The 13,467-nt window shown below is 38.4% G+C and overlaps 1 protein-coding gene across 22 annotated transcripts in view; it reads right to left on the bottom strand.

Moving 5' to 3' along the window:
• Positions 1-2,930: 2,930 nt before the first annotated feature.
• Positions 2,931-13,467, bottom strand: part of HP1BP3 (heterochromatin protein 1 binding protein 3) — a 41,668-nt gene continuing 31,131 nt past the window's right edge. For 20 of the 22 annotated variants that reach the window (XM_072827999.1, XM_072827984.1, XM_072827990.1 and 17 more), the window contains 4 exons: positions 10,914-11,073; positions 9,190-9,301; positions 7,431-7,544; positions 5,176-6,994 (listed from right to left, as the gene is read on the bottom strand). In XM_072827999.1, the coding sequence (XP_072684100.1) occupies positions 6,700-6,994; positions 7,431-7,544; positions 9,190-9,301; positions 10,914-11,073 (681 nt within the window). In that variant the 3' untranslated portion in view covers positions 5,176-6,699. Of the gene's footprint in view, positions 4,237-5,175; positions 6,995-7,430; positions 7,545-9,189; positions 9,302-10,913; positions 11,074-13,467 lie in introns of those variants that run through there. The other 2 variants (XR_012031789.1, XR_012031790.1) reach the window with 1 other exon arrangement.

Here is a 13,467-nt window from a genome sequence, read left to right as displayed (position 1 = left end):
CTGGCCCAGCAGCTCCTCCACACCTGGTTTTCACCACACAAGCTTCCCTCTGTTTGCTCGGCAACACCTCCCCATGCTGAGAGTTACTTTCTAACCTTGAGCACCATCATTCCATTCTCTAAGGTGAGTCCTAATGGCTGTCCCTGCAATGTACCCTCAATATTGCACTCTCCCAAAGTAAGTGACCTAGAACACAAATTAAAAAACAAGGGCAGCCCGGGTGGTTCAGAGGTTTAGCGCCTGCCTTCAGCCCAGGGCGTGATCCTGGAGACCCGGGATCGAATCCCACGTCAGGCTGCCTACATGGAGCTTCCTTCTCCCTCTGCCTGTGTCTCTGTGCCCGCCCCCCACCCCCCGCTCTCTGTGTCTCTCATGAATAAATAAAATCTTTTTTAAAAAATTAAATAACAACAAAGGGTGCTTGGGTGGCTCAGTTGCTCAAGCGTCTGCCTTGGGCTCAGGTCATGATCTCGAGGTCCTGGATCAAGCCCCATGTTGGGCTCCCTGCTCAGTGGGGAGTATGCTTCTTCCTCTCCCTTTACCCCCTGCTCATGCTCTTTCTCTCTCATGTTTAAAATATTTAAACAACAACAAAACAGAGACATGTTTTGAGCTGAACTGTATCTTCTCCCTTAATCCCTCATTGTTCAACTACTAGCCCCTACTGCCTCAGAATGTGACTGTTAGTCAGAGCATAGGTCTGTAAAGAGGTAACTTAAAATGAGGTCATTAGGGTCACTCATCCAATATCACAGGGGTCCTTATAGGAGGAAATTCAGATGCAGACATGTACAGAGGGAAGACGAGGTGAAGACACACAGGAAGACAGCCATCCATCCATAAGCCCAGAAGAGAGGGCTGGAACAGATCTTCCCTGGGCTCTCAGAGTTAGCCCTGTTGACACGTTCATCTTGGGCTTCAACACTACAGACCTCCTAGACAAACTGCTGTTGTTTAAGCAACCTGGTCTGTGCTACTTTGTTATGGCAGCCCAAGCCAACTCAATACAATGATTAAGATTCCTTCAAAAAGTGGAGGACCACAACACTATGTGGCCAGATAGTTTCCTCTTCCCATGTATTCTGGTTTGGCAAAGTGTAGAGGTTACAGGATCAGAGAAATGTTACCATTTTTCCTGTTGAGAACCAGAAGGTGAAGTGACTTGCCTGAGGTTGCACCATTAGTTCCAAATGGGATACAGACTGTAGGCACCTGTTGGAGGGTCCCAGTTAGGGCAGTGCTTATGCTTCCAGAGAAGGGTGAATGGGCACTCCCCCTGAAGATCACCTGGTAGAGCCCAAAGTGCTGCTGCTGCTTTACTTCTAGAAATCTTGATTTACCCTATTAACTATTGTGGACTTTGCACTTCCTTCTATTTGTTTCAATGTTACCATTAACATAGTGGCACCCCTCCCAATACTGTGGAATAAAAAACGGATGCCCTAGAAATAGGCACTTTATCTTGCTACCTGTACCCCATCTGTGCAGGGAACAAGGAATGGTTCCTAGTACCTTCCCAACTGAAAAGTATAGGTCTGAAGAGGACCGTTCTCCAGAAACACTTAGAGACCTTGCTGCCAGAGACAGAAGAATTAGGGGAGTTCAGGATACATTTTGGAAAGTAAAGAAAGGCAGGTAATAGCAAATACTACCTAAAGAAGCTGGTAATAGTATTCAATGGAGCTAAAAAATAATAAAAAACTGGAGTCCTGGATGGCTCTGTTGGAAGAGCATGTGACCCTTGATCTCTGTGTAATGAACTCTCTGGGTTTTAGGAAAGAGCATCTGTTGGTATTGGGGGCAAAGCAGACAGAGACAGCAGGGGAGACCAGGTGATGAGGTTTCTCTCAGAATCATGAGTATTAAAAGCAAGGATTACTAACATTCCAGCTCATGATTACTCAGCAGATACCCGGTCCAAAAGATTCAGTTGTCAAGTAGTCCCCCTTTTGGCACTGCTCTTGGTAGGCCTCTTCAAGTACAAGTTTAGGGCTGATAGAGTGGGACAGATGCTTCCTGAGCAATGTCAAAGTTCTCACAGAAGCTGAGGCTCCTGGAGGAAATGCTCTCACGAGCATCCATACCGGGTAAACTGAAAGAACTGGCCTGTGTTAAGTAAACCGGGAGGAAACCAGAAAAGTATCCCAAGGCTAGGATTTGAAAATGACCAAGTACTGTACAAGTACAGTATCCAAAACACAACTTAGGGCAGTCTAGGCAACATTCCTCAGTGATCCAAGATCTAATTGTAATAGTTCTTATCAAACTTCTTAAGCGAGATGCCTAGGTGGCTCATCAGCTGGGTGTCTGCCTTCGGTCCAGAGCGTGATCCTGGAGTCCCGGGATTGAGTCCTGCATCGGGCTCCCTGTCTGGAGCTTTGCCTCTCTCTCTGCCTGTTTCTCTGCCTCTCGCTCTCTGTGTCTCTCATGAATAAATAAATAAAATCTTAAAAAAAAAAAAAAAAAAAAAACCTTAAGCAAACCTCTAGAAGTAAATGTAACAGTTTCATCTCATTTCCAAATCTTCTCTAAAGTCCTTTGTTTGCCATGAACAGAACACAGAATCACTGAGCTGCAGGGTAAGAGAATTCAGAAGGCTGAAGAACCACCAAGGGGAGACAACAGAGCAGAACAGATAGAGACGGCTCTGCATTGAGAGACTGGGTTTAATTCTGGCTTTGCCATTTACTATGACCTGGGGCAAGTTTCTGAACCACATTTTGTACCTTAGTTTTTCCCTTCTGTAACGGGATAATACACAATCACCATCTCATAGGGTTCCAAGGATTAATGAGATAATCTATGTACAGAGCCTGACTTGTAGAAGAAACTCAATTAGTGTTTGCTATGATTGTCATTATTATTTATGGTAACAGGTCGAATTTAAAACTACACTTTATCGAACATTTAAGGCACCATAAAGAAAGGTCTCTTTGTTAAACAGATTTAATACCAAATAGCGTTAATTACACATTTATGTACAGTATCAAGAGAAAATTGCCATTTTTGAGGAAAATGACTTAGAAGGTACCTTTCGAAGCTGCCTCTGACATATCAGTTGTTGACAAAACTGCTTAGGAACAATTCAGACTAGGCTAATAAATTAAATGATCAAAGGTAGAAAATTTCTCCAGCAGAAAAACCAGTGAAGAATTTTATGGAAAATAATAAAAGAAAATAATATAGGAAAATAGTTAGAAATTAGTTTCTTAAAAAAGGCAAATTCACTGCAGCTGAGGGATACCGGTTAGTGATCTCTTATGGCTTCTAGGCACAGTTTTGTCAAGCAATTCCTAAACCAAGAGCTTCAACAGTTATGGTTCTTTAGCTTCAGCTCTGTAGAACTGAGTGGCCATCTGTTCTACCATGAAAATGCAAAACAAACTCTGCATGCTGGGAAGTAAAGTCAATCAGAACCTCTGGGGAATAGCTTAAAAATGATCTTTTTTCCAATTAAGAATAGAATTTCTTGCCATAGACAAAGTTAGAATTTTTGCTTACCCCAGAGAGAAATAAAATCGTTAACAGGATTTTGCAGGTATCAAAGATGAGAAATCTCAACAATAATCCTAAATTTTAAGTTTTTCTTAGTTGGCTAAATACAGCATTTCATGAATATGGCTGGCTTCACCTCTTTCTCCTGATCCATCAGGATGGCAAGAGTTACCACAGCCTGAGCAAGAATAATTTCACAGGTTCTTTACAATAAGTACAAAAAGAGGTTAGCAAACCTAGAGTGGGGCTGACAAACTTTTTAAGAATGATGGGGAAAATGTTAAAGGTACTGGCATATTAACTAGCTCGTTTCATGTTATTTTCTGGTTAATTATACCCAACAGACATGATTAAAACATAGATCTGTTTCCTAAGATTTATACGGGACCAGGCTTCTTTTCATTAAGTCTGTGTGGATGGTTAGAATCTGTATTGAGTACTTTTATCATATTACTAAGGAAAGTTCTCCACGATTTTGCAATGGTAGCTCTTCTTTCTCATTTTGTAGGTTAAGCAGCTGACAATCTCTCTCCCAGTACTTTCTGAGATTCATTTACCAAAGGTGGTTTGTAGGTGGATTAAGAATGCATGAAACACTGTAACTAAACTCAGTAAGTCACTAACAGAGAGTACTGAAGCCACTGATCCATGCTGGAACTTGCTGGGATTACCTCTTGAGTTTGCTGTTTTCCTTTCTGTAACATGGAAGTAAAATATATGTGTTCTGCTCCTTTAGAATGCCTGGAAGGGAGAAAAAAACCAAACATTCCTTTATCTTAACATAAGTAAGGTGCATGTCTTTGATGGTGGGGATTTTCACTCAAGAGTGTAGTGAACATCTTGTCTTTTCCCTTTACATGATTCTGAAGCAAGGACAATTTTGTCCTTACCTAAACTTTGTACAATTAACACAATGTCAGAGTTGGAAAGGATCTCAAATGATCTGGTCCAAACATTTTACCCTATGCTGGAGCACCTGATGTACAATATAGCTACCAGGTTATTGTTCAGGATATCGTTTTAAAAATGGTACTGTAAAACAAAGAAAACCACAAAATCCTCCAACTTTTGACCTCAGAAGAGTAGACAAATTCTTAGCACAGGTACCCAACACCATAATATATTACCTGCCAAATAGCATAACAGAAAAGAGAATTACTTTCTAAGATTAGATCTGTAGGGTTTATCAAACCTTTGGCAGTGCTGTATTTTTTTTATCTAATCCAAGGATATATCTTAACATTAAAAACATAAAAAACTGGAATCTATGATCTTGAAAACAAGGACCTTAATGTAAAACGCAGAATGATTTTTTAAAACCTCTTGTTCATTAAACAATCAGGTTCAATATACCTAGAAACATCATTTACCATCCATATAAAGTATTCAAAAGCAAATAAACTGGAGCTTGTATTTAAAAAGGAAGATGGGGGCCCCTGGCTGGCTCAGTCAGTAGAGCTGCACTCTCGCGGGGTTGTGAATTCAAGCCCCACACTGGGTGTAGAGATTATTCATAAATAAAATCTATAATTTTGTTTTTAATTTAAAGAAATTTAAAAACTGAAAATAAAAAGGAAAATGAATGGCAGCTATTCCAAGGGGTAGAAAAGACTCAAGTGACTGCACCTTAGCTAGTTCTAAGGATATACTAGAATTTTTTAAATATAAGCTACAGTTCAGCAGCTTTAAAATTTCATGTTTATTCATATTTTTCAAAATATATGTACATAAAAAAAGGAAGATTTACAACAGGAAAGATTGCCTTACATGCAACACAAATTCCAATGAGCTCATGATGGGATCACACATGATTAAGGATCTACTTCAAGCCAATCTTCTCAAGTCCATTTCCCAGCCACATGTTAGGCTGCAGATGAGATCCCAGGAAACAATGCAAGTGGAATGAATGAAACAAACGTCTTTTGCCTCTGGCAGCACTCAAAGGGGCCAGAAGGTATACACCAAAAAGTTTAAGACAATTAAAATGTCAAGTGCCACAGGGAAGATAAATGATAACTGGAAATCAGTATTTCCCAAGTAGAAAGCTAATACTATTTAACACAACTGCACAATACTAAAACAAATACAAATGAGAAAGGGTTAGGTAGTTGGGCTTCATTTGCTTTTTTTTTTCTTTTCTTTTAAAATATCTCAGAAAGGAAGCCACTTGCTTGATATCAAAAGTGCTATGGAAAGAAAGGAGGGGGAAAAAAACCCACAGATGATCTGGAATTTAGTTTATTTTAGGAAATTGTGTGTTTTTCCACTTAACATTTCTACATTAGCAATGATGTAACTCTCCAACATTTCCTTATAAAAAAGGCAAACTGGAAATGACAACTCATGCTCCAAATATTAAAAAATATATTTAAACATTTGATCAAGGAGATTTTGCATGTTTTGGTTTTTGGTAACACAGGTGACACCGGAATTCACAAATTCAATATATTCCTGTATTTCCCCTTCAAAAATCAAGTGGTGGAGGGAATTTGTGCTTGCGGTTGAGAGAACGCAATGCCCTGGGCCAGTGAAAAATACCTGGAAACTGACCAATGTGAAAGTGGCCCAAAGGAGTTATAGGTCTTCAGAACCTAATGAAATTATAACGTTTTTTTGGCTTATTCCCAAAGCTAAGATGTCTCTGTAATTACACAGTTGGAGAGAAAGGGTTAGTGGAGTGGTTTTATAAATAAGATTAATTATTATATAGCTATAACTGAAGTCTCCAGGCAGAAGGCTTTACAATTCAGTCAGTGCTATATATACTGCCTCTTGTTTACTTCCAGCACCTGACCAGCATCCTATTCTTGATGCTTTCTACAAATATAAAAATCTCTGCAGCTGTTTATATAAAGCTGGAAGGCAAAAAAAAAAAAAAAAAAAAAAAAAAAGCCAAAGCTGACCATAAAAAAAGAAAGATGGTTGGGGTGGAGGGAGAAAAAAATGACAAATGTAGATTATACAGTTCAGGAAAACTGGAGTTATCGAAGAAATTAAAATGACTGAGGGAAGAGGCAGGCACCAAGAACAGCACCTAAAGCTAACAAATGCCTAAATTGGTTTATTTATATTCCCTCCCCACAGTGTTCATGGGGGAGGAAAAAAAATGTAATTTTAAAAGCATCAAAACTAAAACAAATGCACACTGACCTTAGAAAATAAGATTCTGAATTTTATCATGATACCCTTTTTTTCCTATAAAATTTATTTTTTTGCTTTGAAAGATTTCTTCATGGTGGCTTTGCCCTTGCTGGGCAACTTCACTTCCTTTCTCACATTGGCTGCAGGCTTCTTTGAAGAGCCACCACTAGGTTTCTTGATGACTGAGGATGAGGGTCTGGCTTTCTTGGCAGGAGTTTTGGCCTTGGGAGGGGCTTTCTTGGGCAGGGGCCTAGCTTTTCCCCGCTGGGCAGCTGGGACTTTAGGTGCAGGCTTGGACCCTCTCTGCTTCACAGATGCAGCCTTTACCGATGACTTGGCTGGGGTTTTCTTCTGCAACCTGTGAGAACCAAAGAGCAAAGGCTATGACTTAGTACTGGAGAGATTCACTTTGCCAGGATGACCAGATACTTTGCCAGAAAAGATCTAGTGTAGGTAAAAGTCACCTATGTAAAGGATAGGAATGTGATTAGAGTCTTTACTAAAACTGTGTAAAAATTCAACCAATTCATGAAAGTCTATACATAACTCATGTTTTTCCTAAGAAAATATGGCATTATTTTTCTTTGAATAACAAACTATGGATAGCCAAACAGACCAAATGGCAAATTATATATTCACAAGGCTTCCTAAATTCAAAGTCCCTGAATTTTCAAGAAGACAAGTTCAAATGTTACACAAAGAACTTTCTGAGAAGGATCCTGAGTTGTTAAGACACGATTACTATTACTGCCATTTTTAGCTCTAAGGTAGAAAGGCCTCCCACACATCCATACCTCCTCTTAGGTGGAGGCTCTTCGTCATCAGAGTCTTCTTCTGAGGAGTCATCCTCCTCTTCATCCTCATCTCTTGAGTCATCTAGCTCTTTCTTTGGAAATAGAACTCCTGGGCTATGAAAAGAAAAAAGAAAACTTAGGTAAAAGAGAAGTCCCATAGAGGACAGGGGAAAAATGTGAACCTAGCTGCTCTTTCCTGGACATTACACATCTGCCTGCCCTCCCCAAATACTATGTTACAAGTATCAGGTTACACGTCTATTTTTTTTAAATATTTTATTTATTTATTCATGAGGGAGACACACACAGACACAGAGGCAGAGACACAGGCAGAGGGAGAAGCAGGCTCCATGCAGGGAGCCTGCTGTGGGACTCGATCTCGGGTCTCCAGGATCACGCCCTGGGAAGAAGGTGGTGCTAAACAGCTGAGCCACCCTAAACAGCTGAGCCACCTGGGCTGCCCTATCAGGTTACAGTTTAACCTATTTTGAACACACAAAGTTGTAACAAATCTATAAAAGTCCCAGACCATAATTCTTTCCCTTCCTCTTGCCATTTAATAAAACCAATTTTTACTCATTTACTTAATAAATAATTATTTAAGCTCTTGATGTGTGTCCAGCACTGTACTTGCCACTGAATATAAAGCAGTGAATTATCTATAAGGCAGCAAACAGTCTGCAGAGGAGTATACATTTTTTGCCCTCATGATATTGGCAAAAAGCCTCAAAATAATGTAAAGGCTGAATCTCTTCTAAGTTTTAGAGAAATTCAGTAAGTATTTTCTAATTTTCTTTCCCCTTACTGATAGAAATATTGATCCCATTGATTAATAAGTCCTTAAATTTTAACATTTTATGTATTTGGCTTTAAGAATTTGAAAAATTCAAATAACATGCAACCAAATAACACCTAGGCTTGTGTACAAGGTACAATATAAGAAACTATACTATACTTTTGCTAAAATAGGGTTTTAGTGGTACAGATCATGGAACTTTACCAGAAATCAAAGAATAAGAAGGCCATTGCATGGGTACACAGGATAATGCTTGGCCCACAGGAGGTGCTCAATATATTTTTTAGTTCAGTAATAAATAAACTATAGATATAAGAGGTTTTCAAGGAAATGGCCCTCCCTGTTTCTATAGTATGGAGAAGATAGATTAGGATTCTTGGGAACAGCCAATGCTTTCCCTCCTTGAATGAAGGACAGTTAAAACATATCTAATCCTCTAATAATCTTTTTGTCATTATCATTTACGTAATAAAAAAGGAATGAATATAAAAATGGCCAACGGTCTCATAGAATTCAATGCTTGATTTTAGGAATAGATGGCTAACAGTAAGCTCTAGTCAAAATCCCCCATTCCTACATGAAAAGCTCTTACTCTATAAACGATACTACCTTAGTTAGGGGTGCCTGGGTGGCTCAGTCAGTTAGGCATCTAATTCTTGGCTCTAGTCATGATCTCAGGGGTCATGAGAGCCTGTGTCAAGTTCCATGCTCATTGTGGAGTCTGCTTGAGATTTCTCTCTCCCTCTCCCCCTCCTGCTCTATGCGCTCTCTCAAAAATAAATAAATAAAACTTAAAAAGAAAAAACAAAACCCAAAACAGAAAAGCAACATTGCCTTAAGTAGTCTTTATCTTCAAGTATAATAACAGTAGTAAGTTAGTACATGAAACCCAAGCCTGTAACCTAAAATCAGATTTTAAATTTTACAATGATCAACACTTCACATTATGGGCCAGCTGCTTACCTGGGATAATAGGGAAAACAGAGCTGGAAAGTGCCACTGAATCCTTTGCCAGATATCTGTTCCATCCACCCATTCTTTTCACATTTCTGCAGAGTTTTCTTCAGCAAATGCACTGAACAAAAAATTCAGAAATGAAGAAAGTGATTTATTCAATTTGATAATTACCTCAACCACAATCAGTTATACATTAATTTACTGTCCTGTCAGATACTAGTTGACATGTGCAAAAGGAATTCTTTGTGGTCAAAGTGACTGAAAATTCACTTAACAATTAAACATCCATAAATTTGAAAAGAGTTAAATTGTCACGGCAAGAGACTTTAGAGACCATTTAAATTCCTCATTTCACAGGAGGGAAAACAAGAGCCCAGAGTGGTGACCAGCCCTACAGAGGCAACTAAATGATTAACAGCCAACCTAAAACTAAATCTCTCCTCTCCATTCATTGAAACATCCACTGAATACCCCTTTGTACTAGGAAAATCATCTAGCAGAATATCAACAAAACCGATTTCTCATGAATCAGCAAACAGTAACAGAACAATACCATGGCTTCTAAAGGCCTCACCAATTCTCATCTTTCATACAAAGACACATCAAAACTACATCTTACGATTCAGTGTCCAAAACATAGCTGCGGTATCAGTGAAACTGAAATGTTAATAACCACCTTCACCTTCTCTTCTAATTTTCAACCAAAAGGGAAAATCACGAAATGGTCTATAAGGGTGAATATGCACACTGAACACAATACATATCTTAAGGAAGGACAGATTAAAAAAAAAAAAAAAAAGGCACAGAGAGCTGTTTTGTAACATGAAAAAAATTATCAGAAAGCAATCTCTCATAACATTAAAAAATTCATACTGCATGTATGCTAAAAGTCAATAGTAAGACTTTCAAATTAAAGTTATACAGTCCAGTTTGCATTTTGTTACTTATTTTCCACATTCCTTACCCTACACCACTCTTTCTAGTAGTCCACTGAGAAAATAGCCAGCCTCACTAATCCGCATGTGATAGAGCTGTTAGGCTGAGGTTTTTCATCTCAAATCACCACCTTATAGGGTAGATACACTTTACTAAATAAAAGTATTTTCTGTTTTAGGGCTTAAGGCAATGAGAAATAACCTAAGCCGTGTTTTAAACACCAGCTCAGTTTCAAGGTGAAATTAGATGTTTTGGTAAACATTCAGAAAGGCAAAAAGCTATTATACCTGAGAGTGCTCTAAACCAAAAAAGATTTATCTAAATTACAGTAAAAACATATAGGAGAAAAACCTTTACAGCAAAGTACAACCAAATCCTGCTCTTCAGTAGACATTGTAAATTAAGGATGAACCTTGATCATTTGTTTTTCTTTCTATATATAAGAAATTTGGTTTTTTTTGTTTTTGTTTTTTTAAATTTTTATTTACTTATGATAGGCACACAGTGAGAGAGAGAGAGGCAGAGACACAGGCAGAGGGAGAAGCAGGCTCCATGCACCGGGAGCCCGACGTGGGATTCGATCCCGGGTCTCCAGGATCGCGCCCTGGGCCAAAGGCAGGCGCCAAACCGCTGCGCCACCCAGGGATCCCTATATAAGAAATTTGTCAAGTTGTTGTCCCCTCTTGGTTTTCACAGTCAGTACTTAATGCCTTGTCATTAATAGCATGAGCTCTAAAATCTTTCACAAGATAATTCCTCTGATCCCAGTTAATGCGCACAACCCTGAGTCTTACTTTGATAGTTAGAATTGGTCCCTGGGTGGTTCTCCAGGACATACTTCTTCAGAGCAGTGGTGGAGCAGGTCTTCGGCTCATTCATGGCAGCAATGGCAGACAAGATTGCATATTCCATCAGGCTTCCACCAAGCAGGGGTTTCTCCCCTGATTTCTTCAGCTGTTTTCCAAGGAGGAAGAGAAAAGCATCAAGACAACACTCTCCCAAAGCAGGTCAAGACAAGACTCCTCTGCACCAGGTGGGTCGGAGTTCCTGCATTAGCACAGATATGTTTTACAATAAATTGTCAGGTTAGGGACTTTCTCTTCCCACTCATCAGGTATTCAATCAAACTGAGGAGTCCCAACCCTCCTAAGGATATTTCCTCTTTCCAATTACCCCTCTATCCAACCTAAAACAGCAACAGCCACACTAACTCAGAGTGACAGCTCTACTCCAATAAGCAAGTTAACTTGTTATGCCCCCCAAAATAAGACACTTTTGAGAATACTTCCCTGTCTCAATCTGAAAAACGTAATAGTTACAAAAATAAGAACTTTTTTTAATCTTGTAAGGAAAACAACAACAAAAAAGCTTGATAAATATGCAGGGTATCATACAACAGAAAATAACATAGCATATTCCAAGGATAAAAGGATGGGGAAGAAAGATCAGAACCGATAAACAAAAAGGGTAAAAGGACAAACTCAGGTATAGTCTAGAGATTCTCAGAGTGATCCGTAAACCCTCTGGAGTTCCTGAGACTCTTTCAGAGGATCTGCAAGGTCAAAACTATTTTCATAATAATATTAAGATGTGATGTGCCTTTCTCACTGTGGTAACATTTGCACTAACGGTAGAAAAGCAATGGTGGGTAAAACTGCCGCCACCTTAGTGTAAATCAAGGAGGAGACACAAAAATGTACCAGCAGTTACTGTATTCTCTACTGCTATCCACTTGTGATTAAAAAGAAAAAAGTCAATTTTCCTTAGGAATGTCCTTGATGAAGTAGTCAAAATTATTTCATTAAATCTCAATGCCAGTGCATTTCTTTTTTGATATTTTATGGGATGAGATGGGAAGAACACATAAAGCATGTCAACTGATATAGAGGTAAGATGGTGGGTCTCAAGGAAAAGCACCTGAGTGATTGAGTTGTGAGCAGAACCAGCTACATTATTCATGGAACACCCCCTTTTCCTTGAAGGAACAACTAATAGATAAACTATACTTATTCAGACTTGGGCATCTGGTAGACATTTTCTTGGAAATGTATTAAATAAGCCTCTCCCTTCAAGGAAAACTAACTGTATTTGTTGCCAAGTATAAAATTCAAATTTTCAAGAAAAAATGTAAATCATAGAACATTTGTATTTACACCATGGTGAGCTTGGTAATTTCCTAGTACTTAAACACTGCTCTGATGAGGCCAGTGGGTGATATTAATGTTACTTTTGTTATTGTTTGATGAAACGTGGTATTTTAATAATCTGCATAATTCAGTGAACCACTATTTTCCAAATGACCATGTTATGAAATTACGCATGGTTAAAAGATCCACTCAGTTTAAGACCAAAAATTTTAAGGCATGAGTACAAAAAGTTCACTGATATGGCCTCAGGCTCCACATGACAACTAATCTTTAAAGAATTACCACAAAATCAATTAATGTATATACCATATTAACAGAATAAAGGACAAAAACCACAGGATCATCTCAAGAGACAGAAAAATCATCCGACAAAACCAATAGCTGTTCATAATAAAAACTCCCAACAAACAAGTAATAAAGGAAAATATTTTCTCCACCTGATAAGAGGCATCTATGAAAAACCTACAGCTGACTTGATGTTTTCCCTTTAAGATGGGAACAAGATGAGGATGTCTGCTCTCATCAGTGTACTAGAGGTTCTAACCAGTGCAATTAGGCAAGAAAAAAGCAAAACAAAACATCCATCCAGGTTGGAAAGGTAGAAGTAAAATGGTCTTTATATGCAAACGATATGACACTGTATGTAGAAAATCCTAGAGAAGCCACTAAAAATCCTAAGAAGCCTACAAAAAAACTCCTAGAACTAGTAAATGAGTTCAGCAAAACTGAATCAATATAAAATCAGTAGACAAATCAGTTGTATTTCTATAGGCTAGGAATATCTAAAAAATGAAACGATTTCCATTCACAATAACATGGAAAAAGAATAAAATACTTAGGGATAAACTTAACAAAAGAAATGTAAGACCTTTATCCTGAAAACTACAAATGCTGCTGAGAGAAGTTAAAGATCTAAATAAACAAAGAAACAGTCAGTATTTATGAACTAGAAAACTCAGCATTATAAAAAATGATTCTTCCCAAATTGATACATAGGTTCAATGCAATCTCTACCAAAATCCTAGCAGGCTTTTTTGTGAAAACTGACAAATGGATCCTAAAATTCATATGGGAAATGCCCAAGACCCAGAATAATCAAAACAGTTTTTTTTTTTTTTTAATTACATTTTAACACTTCCCAGTTCGAAAATTTACTGCAAAGTTTTCAAAGTTAGTCATCAAAATAGTGTGATCTTGACCT

The sequence above is a fragment of the Canis lupus genome, chromosome 5 (assembly GCF_048164855.1).
Source record: "Canis lupus baileyi chromosome 5, mCanLup2.hap1, whole genome shotgun sequence".
Taxonomy (NCBI): domain Eukaryota; kingdom Metazoa; phylum Chordata; class Mammalia; order Carnivora; family Canidae; genus Canis; species Canis lupus.
This window is presented reverse-complemented; position numbering and strand designations above follow the sequence as displayed.